The 17986-nt window shown below is 45.3% G+C and overlaps 1 protein-coding gene across 1 annotated transcript in view; it reads right to left on the minus strand.

Annotated features, from left to right (window-relative positions):
• WDR49 (WD repeat domain 49) overlaps positions 1–17986 on the minus strand; it is a 101247-nt gene that overhangs the window by 10090 nt on the left and 73171 nt on the right. Inside the window, exons 13-16 of the mRNA XM_083739273.1 lie at positions 14982–15131; positions 4859–5046; positions 2691–2888; positions 743–927 (exon numbers count right to left, since the gene is read on the minus strand). Of these exons, the coding sequence (XP_083595399.1) occupies positions 743–927; positions 2691–2888; positions 4859–5046; positions 14982–15131 (721 nt within the window). The remainder of the gene's footprint in view (positions 1–742; positions 928–2690; positions 2889–4858; positions 5047–14981; positions 15132–17986) is intronic.

Here is a 17986-nt window from a genome sequence, read left to right on the forward strand (position 1 = left end):
TGAAAATTCAGCAGCAATTTAGTTTGAATTTCTTCTAATATACATCTGTTTGCATTGCCTAATATACACATTTCTGCAACGCAACACTTCCTGATATAATGCACTGTCGCATATTTTTTATTTTTTTTACTAATTTATGCTTCTTAATGCATACATTATCCTAGTATATGCATTTCTGTGAACATTACTTGACTAGAAAATAGCATGGCAAAAATCTGAAGGATGGCTGTGTTTGGGGGAGTGCAAATTAGGTAGATGTGCCTTTAAACTGAATAGAATTTCTCTTCCATCCCTACTTGGGTGCCACCATGAAGAAGGCCATGTCCCTGGCTGCCATCCTGAGATACCTCTGAAGTCAAAAGGGCATCTGCTACAAAATGGAGCTCTCAGGCCCTGTAGAGTTGGCTCATTTCAGCAAACATGTACTAGCCGTTAATACCTACCTTGAAAGCTTAGAGGAAACGGCTTCTCTTCACTTGATGGCCCAAACACTCCCAGGCAAATTTCTCCAGCATCATATTTTCCTCCCTCAAACCTTTCTGACTTAGACCCCAAGGAAAAACTGCTACTGGTGGGGTGGAGATTCTGATCTCCTACAAGAAATCCATTTTCTGGCCAGGCCTATTTAAAATTTTCTCTCTGAAAGGAAGCTCCTGATAATTATATACTTTGGCTCTGTCTTAATAGCCTCCCTTTTTCCAAACGTGTCACTGTAAATGAAGCTTTTAGGGAAATTACTTACACACATGCGAAGTTGTCGTTATCCTCTGTAACAGGTACAGCTTGTTCCACTGGAATAGGGGAAGGCTCTTCCTCTTCAACCAAGGATACGGTGTTCTTTTTAATATCATTCTCCTCCTCTGCGTCATACTTGTTTTCTTCCTTCGGGAAGGATGGAACATGATTTCCAATCCTCCAATGTCCTTCCTAAGAAGGAACAGAGGGTACAGTACACGTAACAGAGCTTCGCAGGAGAGGTCCATCTCAGACCCTCCAAGTGTCCGTATTTTTCAGGGACAGTCCTGGATTTACAGAAGCCATCTTGGCTTCTGATTTGATCCCAGAATGTCCCACTTTTCCTTAGAACGACCCTATTTTCACTGGAGAAATGTTGGAGGGTATGGTAGGACGTCCATATTTTCATCAGAGAACTGGTGGAGGGTCTATGTGTTCCATCTCCTGTTCAGGAGACTAAGGCTGCAGTCCCAACATTTCCGCTAGTTTGGCAGGTGTTGACTACCATCTGTGGGTCATTTTCATCATATTTTCTTTTAATGCGTAACACGCCGTAAAATTCATATTTACTTTCCATAAATTCTCCCATAGTTCATAATTAATATTATGACCCACATTCCTGTGTCCACTTAATCATACTTGATTTCACAAATTCCTCTTTTGTTTCCCACTCTAGCAGCAGTTTGCTCATTTTTGATAATACTTTTATTTTTGTATCTAATAAATCCATTGTATTTTGGGTTTTTTTCTGCAAATCCAATTTTCTAATCTATTTTAAACAGTTTGTTAATCTGATGTATCTGTAACCAATGCATTAATACATTTTTTAATTCCTCGGGATTGTTCAGCCTTGGTTCCTGTCCTGTAAGATCTAGGATTTCCTTATATGTTAATCATGGTTTATCCATATTTGTTGTTTTCTTCAGCTGAGGATATCCACATTGGTGTTTTATTTTCTTATAGATTTTTGTACTTTCCCCATGTATAATTTTTTTCTGATCACATAGTTTGTAAAGATTTTATACATTTTGGCCTTCCGATACCATACGTAGGCACAGTACCCAAATTGTATATCATGTCCTTCCAAATTTAACACTCTGATATTTTCCAACAATATCCAGTATTTTATCCACCATAAACATGGTGTCTCAAAGTAGATTTGGAGGTCCGGTAGAGTGAAGCCTCCTCTTTCTTTTCTATCAAACATAACTTTATGTTTTATTCTGGGCTTCCTTCCCTGTCAGATAAACCTAGATATGTTTTTTTGCCACTCTTTGAAGCATACCTCTCTGGAAATTGTTTTGCCTAGAACAAACATTGTCCTGCTGTTGTAATGCCTGAAGCTGCAAAATATGCCAGACATCAGACTTCCAAAAACCATGGGGTGGTGTTGCTGGTTTTTTGAACAATCCAATAATGAAACCACTTTGAATTGGCTTAATAAATGTGAAGCCCTCATCTCCAAAGACGGGTTGGGCATTAACGTCCTAATAGCTGATGTCTTAAAAGCTGCTACCGCTATAGCTGGCCAATGAGAGTGTATTAAAAAATAAGGTCATAGAGTTTATATCAGCTGTGTCTCACATTCAGGATTTGCAGTGCTCTCAACATCACCGCTTTATTTAGACAAATTACGACCCATCCAATTATTTCTTTGAGTTATACGTGCTTTGAGGAAAGCTTTTACCTCTCTGCAATTTCAAACATTGCCTTTGGCGCATTTAACGGAGAGATGTGCCAGAGTCCCTGTGAGTTGTTGCTTTATGTATTTTTGGCAAGGGAGAGAAAACCTGGCACACTATATATGAGATTGCTCTTTATGTGCCTTCCCCTGGGGAAAGATCTCCACAGGAATCCTTGACAACTTTTTATTCTTAAATGATGGTAATGAGTACAACGCTGAGAGGAAGCAAATAGTAATGTCAAAAACACAGTGAAAACAGCCACCTTCCTACCTGCCCAAATATTCCAAACGGAACGCCAGAAATATCAGTAAGAACAATGCTGCAGTCTGCCGAAGACGAGAGGATAAAGAGGCAGTTGTTTCGTACACAGGTCTCGAGATAAGTGATACAATCATCGTGCATCTGGAAAGATCTGATCAGAGTAGGTGGCTGGTAATTCACATTTTCTCCCAAAATAAGGCAGTAATCCTTGTGGGAGGAAGAAAAGAAGCAAGTCCTAAGGTTATTAGAAAGAAAGGACAAGGCTTGGGAATGATTTTTGGCTGGGGGCTGCATTGCAAATCTGAAATTGGCTACTGGGTCATATCTAGTGCAGAAAGAGACAGGATAGCCTATAGCAGAATTGGGGAGTCCACATTCTTCTGGGGACTTTGAGCAGCTTCTGGGGGGCCAGAGGTTGGTGTGACCAGAGGCAAAAATGGGCAGATTGGTGGGTGTGACTCTTACCTTTGTACAATGGGCTACATTCCAGCCATATAAAAGTCAGAGGTTTCTACCCCACGCAAATACACTGCTCCATCATTCATCCAGTTCAAGGACACTTTCCAGGCAGGTAGAAGCCCCCAAGGAGGACATGGATGAGGTGCAGACAAAGGGTGTCGCCTGGGGAAATGAGGTGTGGCCTAGTCAGCACCTCAAGTGTTATATAAAGAGGCCTGGGGAGCCACATTCGGTCATTGGGTTTGAAATGGACACTTCTCAGAATGTCCACCTTCATCTACTGTCATGGACTGGCTGTATGCATCAGCTGGCGAACCCCAGGGGAAGAAGGCTCAGAGCCTGGGGGGTTGGTGGTGGGATGACGGCAAGTGGTCACAGAGAGAAGGAGCAAACTGAGGGAGGAGGAGGTGTCGGAAGCTGAAGAGGCAACAGGGTTTAGTGAGCAGGAAGAGGCTGTGGCAGAGGGCAGTCCAGACTCAGAGGGAGGAGAGGAAGAGGGCTAGGAAACAGAGATGAGGCAGGCTGCTGAAGAATCCAGGGAGTCTCCCTCTCCTGCTGCAACCAGGTCCCCTTCCCCCTGGTCTCCCAGAACACTCAGAAAAATGAAGAGGAAGAACAATGAGAGGCAAGACAATGGAGCTTTCACCTGCTGGGGAAGAAACCAGGGAAGGAGAGTGGTGGGAAGGCAGGGGCCTTCAGTCCTCACAACTGACTCTTTGGGGCAAGACCAACTGGGAAGGGATTTTGTGACCACTTGGACTGAGCTATTTTGATTCCTTGAATAAAGAGTTAACTTCACTGACATGGGTGCTTTATTGTTTATTGCTAACCTACACCTGACTCCAGCTCCTGGCATCTAATTTATTGCTGCCTTGGAGCTTCGTTGCTCACTCTGCTATCCTGCACCACTGCTGTGCGCACATCTGAATGCCACAACCCAGATGGGTGCAATGAGTCTCACCTAAACACTGAGAAAGGCACATGTGATCAGCCTCACTCAGACAGTTATATCCATCAGAGATATCCCTGCTTGATTAGAGCAAATGTCTATCTAGTCAAACATCCTTTCCCCCCCAACTGTGGCCTACCACATGCCTTCAGTAAAGCCCATAGGCAAGGCATGAAGGCAGAAAATTCTTGTCCTGTTTGCCTTCCAACAACCGTTATTCAAAGGGAAACTGCCTGAGGACATGAAGGCTCCATAGCTAACAGACTTACCCTCTATGAATGTGGCCATCTAAGCTAGGATTGCCATATTTCAAAAAGTGGAAGTCCAGACACATAAGTTGTTGAGCTTTTTTTGGCCAAAGTTGTTGACCTTTTTGGCAAAAATCTCAAAAAGAGAGAGGTTTTTGAGCTATTTTTAAGGTAATTTGCCACAAAAAAAATTCAACATTTCTAACACAGGTTGCCATATGTCTGGGTTTTCCCGGAAATTTCAGCAATTTTTGGAAATTCCGCCTGGAAATTTCAACAGACAAATATAACTGCCTTATATTGAGTCAGACCGTTGGCTCAACTACCATGTCATGGAGCCTGCTTTGACTAAGCCCTAGTTGGGGGAGTGCTGCTAGTTAATTTTTTTTAAAAAAAGGGAAAAAAGAAACACAAAAGAGTTTCTAAATGCACCATGCTTGGGCCATGATTTTGAATAGAAGCTTATTACTTTTCAGTCTGCCTCACCTCTCCTGGACTGATGCATGACTCTTTCCACTTACCTCTATGTTCCAGATCTTCACCCATCCAACCAGATCTCCGGTTATGAGGTACTGGCTTCTTTGATCAATGGTCATGATGATGGACCCCACCCCGCTATGGGCTTCAAACTCTGCCAGCAGCTTCCCTTTCTGCATGTTCCAAAACCTCACGTAACCAGCACCTCCACAGGATACCAGGTTTGCACCTCCTAAAACATGAAAACCATGGTGCGTTAGTCCAGTTAGCTCTGGGAACATCTAACTCAGGAGTCCCCAACCTACAGGCCATTGCCAAGCATCCCCAACCAAGCAGCCCACGGAGGCCATTTAACCAGTCCATGAGCCACCCCCAAACCGAGCCGCCCACTTGGCGAGTCCCCGTGCGCTATGCTAAACCGGCGCAGCGCGGCACAGGGACTCTCTTCTGCGGCTGCAGAAATTGCTTCTGCGCATGCCCAGACACTGGAAATAATGTCTGTGCATGTCTGCCATGCCAGAAATAATTTCTGCGCATGCCCAGATGCTGAAAATCCCTTCTACACAGGCACAATTTTCGGTGTCTGGGCATGCACAGAAGTGATTTCCGCAGCCGTGGACATGCACAGCTGTGATTTTCAGTGTCACACTGTGCCAGCCCGGCCCACAGAGGATCTCCACAGGAGTGATCTGGCCCGGTAAGCCTTGCCGACCCCTGATCTACCTCAAAAGAATTGTGGTGTTGGGATCAAAAGAGGGCTCTGTGGAAGTAAGGATGTGCAAACGACCCTTTCCAGGCAAAATGGAGATTGTGGGGAGAGAGAATGACCTCTGATTTTTGGAGTCTTTCATATTTTATAAGACGCTGAGCCTGTGGGGGACTTGCACATGTTCTTATGGATGTTTTGGGTGTATCATTTACTGTTTTCTCTTCTGTTTTGAGGAAAGTTCAGCAGGTGAAGCTTTAATTAAACTTATGGGCTTATGCTTTATTCCCAAAAGAAGTCCATTTTGTGCATCCAGTCACTTCAAGCTGCACAAAAAAATTTTAATGTATTTTTATTAAAGATTTTCTTGGTTTACAAAAGTATGCGCAATGTCTCTCTCTCCCCACCCCACCCCCGTAACATTTTTTACAGATCACTTTCATTTGTTGAGACATTAGGAAGAAGAGGGGGAAAGAGGTGTAGGGGGTGAAAGGTGAGTGGGGGTGGGGTGGGGTGGGGTGGCGATGTTTCTGTTATACTTAATATATGTGGGGTGTTGTGTCAGTGTCGCTTGAAACTGCACAATATTAACATCTGCCACAAAGTTCCCATCAGTGCCAGCTGGCATGGCCCATAGTTAGGGATGATAGGAGCTGGGATCCATCAACATCTGGAAGGTCACAAGTTAGCCACTCCTGTTCTCATTCCTGACATATATTAACATAGGAACCTGCTTTAAACTGAGTCAGACCATTTATCTCAGTGTTGTCTGGTCTGAATGACAGGTGGTCCAGGGCATCTCTCCAGGGTCTTTTCTTTTTTTAAAAAAATTGAATTATTACAGAAATAGAGAGAACGAACAAAGGAAAAAGAAAAAAGACAACCTTCTCACCCATACCGTACAGAAAGTAAATAAAGTTATTACAAAACCAAATGAAAAACACAAATGACTTGCGTCCATTCCTCCGATCAAATACTGTACACAAAACTTGTTGCTGATACAAACTATTAACATGATTAAACTGCTTCTTAGTTAGTCTTAGGTCTTCTTAAAACTACTACTGAAATTAATCAAATGCAACAGAATTTAAGCTGCAACAGAATTTAAGCTGCTATAAATGTATTTTTTAAATACATTTTGAGGACTTCCCATTTTGATACAAATAACTCGAGGGTGTTTTCCAAATGTGTTACTTCAGAAACCTGCTGAAGATTAAACCTGACACCTTCTGAATGCAAAACATTTGCTCTGCCATTGAACTAAGGTTCCTCCTTCTCCCTGTCCTCAGGAGAAACATGGGATGTAACGTCCTATGGGAGTCAGTATTGTGTAATTCTGATTTGCACTCTCCTTGTGTGCTTTTGCCTGACTAGCCCTTGAACTCTGATCGTGCCCTTGCTTGCCTAAATGGAGGACAAAGAGAGATGGGCAAGTACCGTATTTTTCCGTGTATAACATGCCCCCATGTATAAGGCATTTATGTGGTGTGTATAAGGTATATGACTATTTCTGGGCACTCAAATTTAAGAAAATGGGGGGGGGGGTAGCCCAAAGTTGTTGAGCTTTTTCGGGGGAGGATTGCCCAGAGTGTGGAACTTTGGGGGGGGGGCAGGATTACCCAAGGTTGTTGAGTTTTTTTGGGGGGGATGCATAAAATCACTGACCCGACTGACAATCAATCGCATTCACAAAACCCAACAAGCGTCTACCCACTCGACAACAGCAGACGGGAATCGAACGCCCAAGAGCCGCAGCATCAGCCAATCCACAGCAGCCCTTGACAAAACAACCAATCACACACCAAATTACTGCAGCAGCAGCCAATCAAAAGCAGCCCTTGCCGCAGCCAACAATCACATACCAAAGCACCGCTGACAAGATGCAGCTTGCAGCTGCAATCAGTCACCAGTCCCCCCTATGCACTGTCCGTGTATAAGACGACCCCCATTTTTAAACATTATTTTACAGTAGAAAATCCTCGTCTTATACATGGAAAAATGTGGTATGTTAACATTTGTTGCTCAACCCACTTTTGTTTCCACACAACTGGCATGTAGCCCCATTGAAGGTTGACTAGGAGGGAATGCAGCCTTCAGGCTGAGAGAGGTTCCCCACCCCTGATTTTGTGTGTGTGTGTGTGTGTGTGTGAGAGAGAGAGAGAGAGAGAGAGAGAGAGAGAGAGAGAGAGAGAAGCTGTAAAGTCCTTGCTTCCCCACCCCTCCTAGAAAGAGCACTCAGGTTCAAATATCAGTCAACCTGGGACAGCAGGACCAAAGGAAAACATCTGTTAGACCCATTCATCGGCAAGATGGCTAAGGGTTGCTGGGGCATGCTTCTGTTTGTGTGATGTATTTCTGTCTATTGATAATAAGCCCTGATAATTGCTTGATTGGAAGGCAGGGCATGAAACTTTAAAATAAAAAATATATCCATGTCACCTGGATGCATGTCCTGGTAAGTCCAATGGCATTTGCTCCCGTGTGAGTGTACCCAGAGTTTTAAGATTACAGCCTTGACCTTGAATTATTATTATTTTTCTAGCGTGTCCTGCTTGAGAGTAGTACAACGGCACTGTGCATCACTTTCTGTGCTTAACTTTCTCAATGCAACTGTCCTTCTCTAACCACAAGCAATTCTCCCACTGGGCATGAACCCGCTTAGATTTGTATTTTGTTTGTTTGGCTTTTGGTCTCCATTTTAATACTGCAGCCTTCCAGCAGCAGTGAAATACAGTTCAATCCATTGCCTCCCCAAACTGAAAGAAGTTACAGGAAAAAGAAATTGGGCCTTGGGAACTCATTTTCACAACCTTTTATTTTTCTATTTGCAAAAGTTTCACACGAGACTGTAAATCTTTATGTAAATGGTTTTCTCTTTGGCAAACCAAAGTTCTTCTTGTCAATTGTATGTTCTTTATGGACACCAAAGAACCCTAAATAAACCCTTAAGGCAACAGATTTCCCAAATCATTGCAGATAAATCTGCAGAAAGATTCCAATTTGCCTTGGAGGGAAATAACGATAATTTGATTCAGAAAACACCTGGAAAAAAGCTGCTAAGATGAGAAACGGTTTTATACTCTCAAGATTAGCTGCTGCAAAACTCCCCACTGGACCAAATTCTATCATGACTTAACATCCTGCAGCACCTTGCTGGCTTGCAAGGGGTATAAATCAATAGTGAGTTTGACTCTCTGCATGCAAACAGCCTTCTCCTACACATTTGCTCATTTGGTTTATTGGAATTTACAGTCTTATCTCAGGGACAGTTGGCTCAATTCTCTTAGATCTGAGCCATGGGCAACAATCTGGGGGGAGGCAGGAGAAGGGAAGAGGAGCTATGGGGCAAATCAGGAGGCAAGACTGAGGAGAAATCCCAATACCAAAAAGCAAGTTAGAACTAGGAGGCAGAATTGAAGAATAGTGGAGATATCAAATGGAACCAGCCTGATTAGGAATTGGATTGGATTGATAGTTCCAGACCAGGTTGCCCCCCCCCCACCGAATGATCTGGGACTGTCACTGTTAATGGTTTAATTCACACAGAAATGAAAAATGTATATGTATTAATGAAAGCTTAATATGGCTAAATGTGTATTGCAAACACTGGGGGCTTCCCACAAGAGTTTTTCGAAAGGATTCCGAGCTGTAACTAGTTAATTACCTGTTGGTTGTTTCTCTACTCTGTATTGAGAGTGAACCTTTGATCAAGTGATAAAGGTAAAGGTAAAGGGACCCCTGACCATTAGGTCCAGTCGCAGACGACTCTGGGGTTGCGGCTCTCATCTCGCTTTACTGGCCAATGGAGCCAGCATACAGCTTCTGGGTCATGTGGCCAGCATGACGAAGCCGCTTCTGGTGAACCAGAAAGTTTTCGAAAGGACTCCGAGCTGTAACTAGTTAATTACCTGTTGATTGTTTCTCTACTCTATATTGAGAGTAACCTTTGATCAAGTGATAAAGGTATTGAGTTGCAAATCTGCCATCTTGAAAGGGTGTTAGTCACATGTGAAAAGCAGGTCGGAGAGAGAGACACCTTTGCTTTTAGGTCTGTTGGGATTATTTCATATTTTGTAAGATACTGAGCCTGTGCTAGACAGCGCAAGATATTGCATAGATATTTTTGATGTTTTAATTCTGTTTTGAAGAAAGTTCTGCCAGTAAGAGTTTAAATGATATTTTCATGGGTCTGGGCAATGCTTCATTTCCAAATGAGTCAGTTCTTATGCTTCCAGTTGCTTCAAACTGTGCGATATTTAAAATCCACAATAGTCAAAAGGTAGGGTGGTCAGGCGGCAAGATGGAGGGCAGGGGGATAAGAAGAGGCAGGTAAGGACTGCTTCACCAGGACTTCCCTACGGTAAACACACTAGGAAAGGAGCACTCAGCAGGATTTAACTCTCTGCTAAGAAGCTGGTGAGCAGAAAGTTCAGTCTTCATTCTGCAGGGGTCTGGAAGGTTTCCCACAAGAGAAGGTATGTATTGTGCTGCAAAAAATGTTTCCTTTCCTAATGCTCATAAGAGATGGCTCCTAAACCAAAAGAAGGAAGAAGCTCTTCTCTGGTAGTGTTATTTGGTATTCCGTAACTGGAATGTCTCACATGCGTTTATGCAGGTGTGCCTTTGCTTCTGCAGTGAAAAGGGCAATCTCAGTGTTAGGAATTGCAAGGAAGGGGCTGGAAATTAAAGAGCAACTTTCAGAATGCCATTATATAAATCTGCGACACAATCCCATTACAGAACCTGGTGGCTCCCATCTCGAAAAAGACATCGTTGTAGATCCAGAAGAAAGGCTGAAGAAAAGGGTAGTCGTGATGTGGCTTTTGGATGGAGTCCAGACGCTTCCCTGGCACTCTGCTCCACACTGGACCTCCAGGGAACAGCTCTCTGTGGACTCCCTGTAGCAGAGTTTCCGCAGCGTAGAAACTGATGCGGTGCGTGTGTGATAAATCAAGACTCCAGACGGGTGTTCCGGCTTAGCTCTTCTCTTTAATCGTGTAGAAAAACAACATAAATCAGACAGTGTTCAGACCCGGTGAGAGAGCACTCATCTTGCTTCCTCACCGCGAAAACGAAAGGAACAAAGACACAGAGAAAACACTCCCCTCTGTGTAAACTGGCCACGCCTCAGGAATGTGAGACGTCACTCAGAACTTCTTAACTCTATAAATTCTGAATCTATCCACACCCCCTCTCGTCTCCAGTCCTGAGGGGACCTGTGGATGTACCTTTACAGACCTCTGAGAGATCAATTCCTTTCCCATTGCCTTTCGCCCCTTCCTGGCGTCTTTGTCAGGCAACTGTTGAACCTCCTCAAAACTCCCAGGTTCGCACTGTGCGAAACCAACCCACACACCACTGGCCTGATACCTCTCAGGTGGAATGCCCTTCGTTGCTCGAGTGGACCGCCTGAGAACAAATTCAGGTGTTTCTTCTGACCCACTGGGGCCAGCAAGTGTGTCCTCTACATCATGGGACTAGCATTGCGCTTTGACCTACCATCTTGCTCACAGAACTCAGCATGTCTACTGACCAGAAGCTTGGTCTGGTCACCTTCTGGATAGGCAAATCTCCATCCTTTTGTTGCAGGCTCATACCCACAGAAGATCATCTTCTGGAACTTAGGACCACCCTGCTTTTGTTGAGCCTTTGGCACCGGGACCAAGGCCAGTGACCCAAACACACAGAAGAAAGGTACCTGCGGCTTCTCTCCGTAGAGTACGAAATGTGGGGTTTCACCTACCACTGAGTTGTAGGAACTATTCATCGTGAATGTCACTGTTCTCGTCGCCTTCCACCAAAAGCTCTGAGGCAAACCAGAGTCACACAGCAAAACCTCTGTTGCTCGGACCAGAGCTTCACATCTGAGCTCTGCCACACCCCTCTCCTGAGGAGCTGTCACCTTGTGGCGTATCCCTTTCTGGCGAAAGAACTCCTGCAGAGCAGACCCAGTAAACTCTGCACATCGGTCACTCTTGAACCCCTTCACTTTGGTGGAGAACCTTAGTTCCACCTCTGCAACCCAGTCTTTGATCAGTTGTGGTGCATCTTCTTTCGATCTCAGAGCATAGCACCACGAAACCTGGCTAAAATCATCCTGTATCATCAGCAGAAACCTGGCCCCTCCCAGACTTGGCTTTGGCATGGGTCCAAAAAGGTCTGTGTGCACAAGTTCAAAAGGTTTTGTGGTTACCCTCTCCACCCTAGGATAACTGCACCCTTTTACCTTTGCCATTTTGCATGCCCTACAATTCAGAGACCTGCCACATTCCTGTATTTTGCACCTTTTAGTGCACTCTGGCAACATCTGGATCTCTTCTAAGGAACCATGTGACGTTTTCTTGTGCCATGCACAAGCACATGAAACATGAGTGGGATCGGTTGCACCCTTTGCTTGTGCTTTCCCAGCATTCCCCACACCCTTCAGAGGCATTTCTAGAACAAAGAGGTTGTTTTCCCCTTTTTCAACGCTGACCAGTCGCTTTCCCCCTCTGGAAATTGTACAGACATTGTTTTCAAAGCACACCTTATACCCCTCCTGTAAAAGACAAGAGACAGATAAAAGACAATGTTTCATCCCAGGTGCCAAGTAGACTTCCAACTCCGCCTGCAAAACAGAAAAATAAACATTTGCAACTTTAGAAATTGATTTCTTTGTCCCATCAACCAATTCAATACTCTTCCCAGCTGAAACAGTTCTGCAGTTCCACATCTCGACAGCAGGTGTCTCTGTTATCAGGTGCCTGCTGGCCGCAGAGTCAATGATCCAGCATAGCACTCTCTCCTCCCTGGAGCTGTCCTTCAACATCGCCATAGCAACAAACGTCTCGCTGCCCCCACCCTTGGGGCCTCTGCAGCTGTCCTCTCTGGTTGTCACGGCAACAAACTCCCCCCGGCAGGAAGACTTGCCCACGACCTTGGCAGCTTCCGTAGATGCAACTGCCTCCATTGCCTTGGAGACCTGACTTGTCTCCGCATTCCCACACAGCTCTGTAGCTGTTATCTTTACTTTTCGCAGATGGTCGGCCTTGAAGCGTCTAGCTCTCTGCAGCTTCCCAGGCTCCGAGTCACGACGAAAACAACTCTTGGCTGCCTTTGGAAAACAAGCCGTTTCTGAGCTTCCACCGCTCACTGCCCCCCCACTGCTCTCAGGGCTCCCAGGACGTTTTCCTGCACCCCCTCTGGTGGGTAAAGGGCTCCCAACGCTTGGCCTCTCTCCTGGCTCCTCACACAGACACGTTGTTGTGCCAGCAACAGTCCCTTCGTCCCCCCGTGGGGGCTCACAGCTCCTCTCAGCTGTGTGTCGGCTCTCAAGAATGTGCCCAGCGCCATCTTGCCTCTCCCCTTCGGATGCAGCCACATCTTGGCCCTTGCTTCCCACTCCCGCTTCACAAGCCTCACGGAGTGCCAGCCAAGCAGCCTCAGGCCTTTTAGCATCCAGGATAACATGCATTAGATCAGCACTCACATTCTCTGCCAGAAAAGCAAGCACACGCTTCTCAGCTTCACTTTGCTTTGCAGCCTCAGCTTTCCCAACCGCCTTCTGTGTTGGCTGAACTGCTTCCCAAAGGTTTGTCCCAACGAGAAGATATTCTACGTGAAAACTCCACTCCAACCAACTATCGCAAGTCAGCTTCTCACATGGCAGCCTAAGCTCAAAGCCATGCTCCTGGGACAGAGCCATCTCTCCCCCGGTGCCCAGCGTACGTACTCACGTAACAGCAGCAGTAGCTTCCCGGCACACGATTCAGCAGATCAGATTCTCCCAGCGAGTTCCTCTGCCTCCCAGCGTCAGGCAGGACCTCCCAGCTGGCTGCAGCTCCTGTTCGGTTCACTTCAACATACACCGGCACTTCTTGGCATCAGCTTCAAAGCGTTCTTTTGCTGACCCATAACCTGTGGCTTTTGGATGGAGTCCAGACGCTTCCCTGGCACTCTGCTCCACACTGGACCTCCAGGGAACAGCTCTCCGTGGACTCCCTGTAGCAGAGTTTCCGCAGCGTAGAAACTGATGCGGTGCGTGTGTGATAAATCAAGACTCCAGACGGGTGTTCTGGCTTAGCTCTTCTCTTTAATCGTGTAGAAAAACAACATAAATCAGACAGTGTTCAGACCCAGTGAGAGAGCACTCATCTTGCTTCCTCACCGCGAAAGCGAAAGGAACAAAGACACAGAGAAAACACTCCCCTCTGTGTAAACTGGCCACGCCTCAGGAATGTGAGACGTCACTCAGAACTTCTTAACCCTATAAGTTCTGAATCTATCCACAGTGAAAGGCCAAGAAACTTGACTCATCTTCTTTATGAAGAAAACTTCCACATTCTGGGGAAGAGGAATGAGTTGGTGGGAGGCCAGGGGTCAAAGCCTCCTACCATCAGTGACTATTTTGGCCAATACTAGGAGTAATCCTGCTGTCACTTGTAAACATTCAGCTAACAGCACAATCCAAACCTGAGATCCCTTAGGTCAAGAGAGTTGGGATATGGCAGATATTGGGCTTTCTCAACGAGGGCTCAGTCAGCAAAACTTAAGCCAGTGTAATTTACACCAGCACAAGTCTGCCCAAAAGGCTGTGGTGTCAGGGCAAGGAGAGGTTTTCACCTATTCCAAAACTCTTCCAGCTCAATCATGTGTCCAAGCAACCCAGCAGAACTTAGCCAGAAAAAAAGGGTGATGTCGGTTATATTCTTCCTGAACGAAGTTTGGAACTGGTCTAATTTATGCTGGCTTCCTGTAGTTAGGATTGCTTTGTAGGCTGAGTTGGCATCCATCCACACTTTCTTTATTAAAAGCATTTTTACACCATTCTTCAGCTGAAAAAGCTCTCAGAGCAGTTTACTGAGTGTTTTATAAAACCAAACACACCAGCCAGTCCCTGCTCTCAGAATTACAATCGAAAAGATGGCACAGAAGGAAAAGGGGAGTGGGGAATCAAATATGAGCACGTTCTTAAAACTATGGTATTCTTATGAAAACAAGCTGGGATGAAAACTGTTCAGAGAAAGGAAGCACCAAAGGGAAGTTGTCAGTGTGGTGTAGTGGTTGAGTGGTAGTCTCGTAATCTGGTGAACCGGGTTCGCTTCCCCGCTCCTCCACATGCAGCTGCTGGGTGACCTTGTGCTAGGCGCACTTCTCTGAAGTCTCTCAGCCTCACTCACCTCACAGAGTGTTTGTTGTGGGGGAGGAAGGGAAAGGAGAATGTTAGCCGCTTTGAAACTCCTTCGGGTAGTGATAAAGCGGGATATCAAATCCAAACTCTTCTTCTTCTTCTCAGCAGAGTCACCCTACATCTCACCTCTCCCTTGCTCTGCTGTCCGATCGAACACCTTTTGCTCTTCCAAGGTGACACTTGAGGAAGAGGAAGAGCTGGCTGCTCTCTCAGCAGGGCCATTGAAGTGGTCCGGCTTCCCTTCTCTCCCCTCATCCAAATGGCCATAGAAAATGAAATGCCTTTCCCTTACCTGACACTGAAACTTTCCTCGCTTCCAGGAAGAAGAGCCTAGTAATGGAATGACAGTTCTCGTCAGAGTTGGCGTAGTCGGCTGCAGATAGTGTGTGTCTTCTAGAGGACAGCCTGCCAGCAGAAGTTACGTTCCGCTGCATCTGAGAGCCTGCGAGAGAAGCTCCTGATTAGGGTCTAAAAAAAGAAATGTATGCTCTCGAGATGCCAACGGCAGCCACCTCCCCAAGCACAGGTGCTTTCTCCGTACGCACTTCAGCTTATTTTTTATGACTTCCCCTCTCAGCAGCTGTCTCAAAACTGCTTTTAGAACTCCTTTGGGTTTTTAAAAAGCTGTTTGCAGAGCTTGGCATGAGAGCTGCTGGAAGGGAAACCCCAGGGCAGGGAGGGGCAGGGAGAGAGATCCCACCTGTGTGCCAGGGGTAATTTCCCTTTTGGCAACTTTCTCACCCAAAGCCCCCAAAACAAATGCAGCCATGCCAACTAGGAACGTGCATTTCTTTATATTAAAAAATGTAAGCTGGCTTTCTGAAGAACTACAGAGGCAGGCAGATTTTAGGCTTGCCAGATCAATTTTGTTTTTCATTAGAATCTCAGGATTTACCAGCTATGAAATACTGTTGGAATTGGATGCTTCTGAGTGTATTTTCAATACCATGCCATCCATTCCTGGTTAAGGTTTCTTTTTCCAATTCCCATTTGGGCAACCCCAATTAAGCAGGAAAAGTCCTTCTATTCCACACTTGGGAATCAAAAACCCTGGTCAATCTATTGCAAATCACCAGAGAACTACCAGTAGGTCCCAATGTACTTTGCCGCCCATCCCTGAGCTATAAAACCTATACCATTTTGCACATTTCTCATGTTGTATGTGTGTGATTGATTTATTATGTAGAGCCAATTTTGTACATGGGGGTCAGTAGCATTCTGGGGCCCACAGGGAACATTTGCAACCAGGAGAAGCTGTCATGGGAACCACACACAAACCGCAAACCAGTTCACCCTGACATCATCTCTACTGGCCACAATAGAATGCTTCTTTCCACACCAAGGAAAGACTCTGCAGGTCCACCGAGGGCAATTCCTCCAACATTTCTCCACTGAAAACAGGGACGTTCTATTCCATAATAATAATTTTATTATTTCCACCCTGTCCATCTGCTTAGGTCGCCCCAGCCTCTCTGGGCAACTTCCAACATATATGAAAACATAAGAATACATTAAAAGACTTCCCTATGCAGGGCGGCCTTCAGATATCTTCTGAAGGTTGTATAGTTACTTATCTCCTTGGCTCGGGGGTTGCATAACTCCATACACTCCAATATTTCTCTGGTGAAAATAGGGACGTCCTAAGGAAAAGCGGGACATTCCAGGACCAAATCAGAAACCAGGATGGCTTCTGTAAATACAGAAAGGTCCCTGGAAAATAGGGACACTTGGACAGTCTGTCACGGACATCACACTGGCAAATCAGCTAGACTGGTGACTGGGAGTGGCTGCCGAGCCAAGACCATATAACACCAGTCCCGAAAGACCTACATTGGCTCCCAGTACGTTTCCGAGCACAATTCAAAGTGTTGGTGCTGACTTTTAAAGCCCTAAACAACTTCGGCCCAGTATACCTGAAGGAGCATCTCCAGCCCCATCGTTCAGCCTGGACACTGGGGTCCAGCTCCAAGGGCCTTCTGGTGGTTCCCTCACAGTAAGAAGTGATGTTACAGGGAAGCAGGCAGAGGGCCTTCTTGGCAGTGGCACTGGCCTGTGAAATGCCCTCCCATCAGATGTCAAGGAAATGAACAACTATCTGACTTTTAGAAGAGATCTGAAGGCAGCCCTGTTTAGGGAAGTTTTTAATGTTTGATGTTTCATTGCGTTTTTGCTTCTGTTGGGAGCCGCCCAGAGTGGCTTGGGAGGCCTGGCCAGATGGGCGGGGTATAAATAATAAATTATTATTATTATTATCCCTGTTGCATGGGATGCTTTACAAAGAGCAGCTAATCCTTTTGGAGGCACTGTTCCTCCAAATCCCAGTTGCTAGGAATCGCAGGTGAGGAGAGTTGCTGTCATGCTCAGATCCTGCTATTGGGTTTCCCACTATGAGAACAGCATGCTGGGCTTAGATGGAGCTTTGGCCTGATCCAGCAGGGCTCCTCTTATCTGAAACAGACCCAAGGACAAAGCAGAAGAAGGTGGAAAATGGTGAGGTCATGGGTAGGCAGGAGGAGAAAACGTTCTTACACATACTTAGAAAGCTACACTCTGAAATTCAAGAAGCATCCAACCAGTTCCCTGGGAAGAAGGACTGACTGTTAAATTTTAAACACTCATTAATATGCAAACTGAACCGAAATTCTCCCCCTTGCCTAATTACCCCTATGTTATATTATACCTAAAGAAGTTCGCATTCCCACTTCCTTGCAAATAGATTTATTATTTTTTAGAGAGAACTGTCACTCACATTGCAATTGGGGAGAGGTGGGTTTCTGAGCAAGCAGCCTCTTTCACCTTTACTGCTGAAAGTTTTTAAAATACCTCTTTGGCATAGAAGGCAACATCTTTTTTACAAGGAGATTTGTTGATTTTAATCATTTGCATTTTGATATGTTTGCTCAGTTCTGAAATGATTTCATTCCTACACGCCATCCTCGGTTTATATGCTTGTTCAGTTTTGTTATGGCCTATGGGTTCAAAAATATAAAATTGCTGCCGCTGCATAGCACATCAGAAGATAAGTTTTGGAAATAAGGCCTGCCTTTTGTTAGACAACATAGGAAACTTCCACAGCCTCTCGCTGCTTTTTAAATTTGGGGAAGTTTGGTAGAAAGGCTCCCTCATATATGACTACAAATTGACCCTGTGCCACCACTGTGATTGCTTTTTCTGCTGCTGCCACCCCATTTTTCATGGGGACACGCAGAGTCCAGACAGTTGTTAACATAAACAAATAATTAAGTTTATTTTTAAATGCAGGAACAAGCTTATGGTTTCAGTTAGTTTTTCTTCACA

Source organism: Podarcis gaigeae, assembly GCF_964106915.1.
Source record: "Podarcis gaigeae genome assembly, chromosome: 5".
In the NCBI taxonomy this organism is placed as follows: Eukaryota; Metazoa; Chordata; class Lepidosauria; order Squamata; family Lacertidae; genus Podarcis; species Podarcis gaigeae.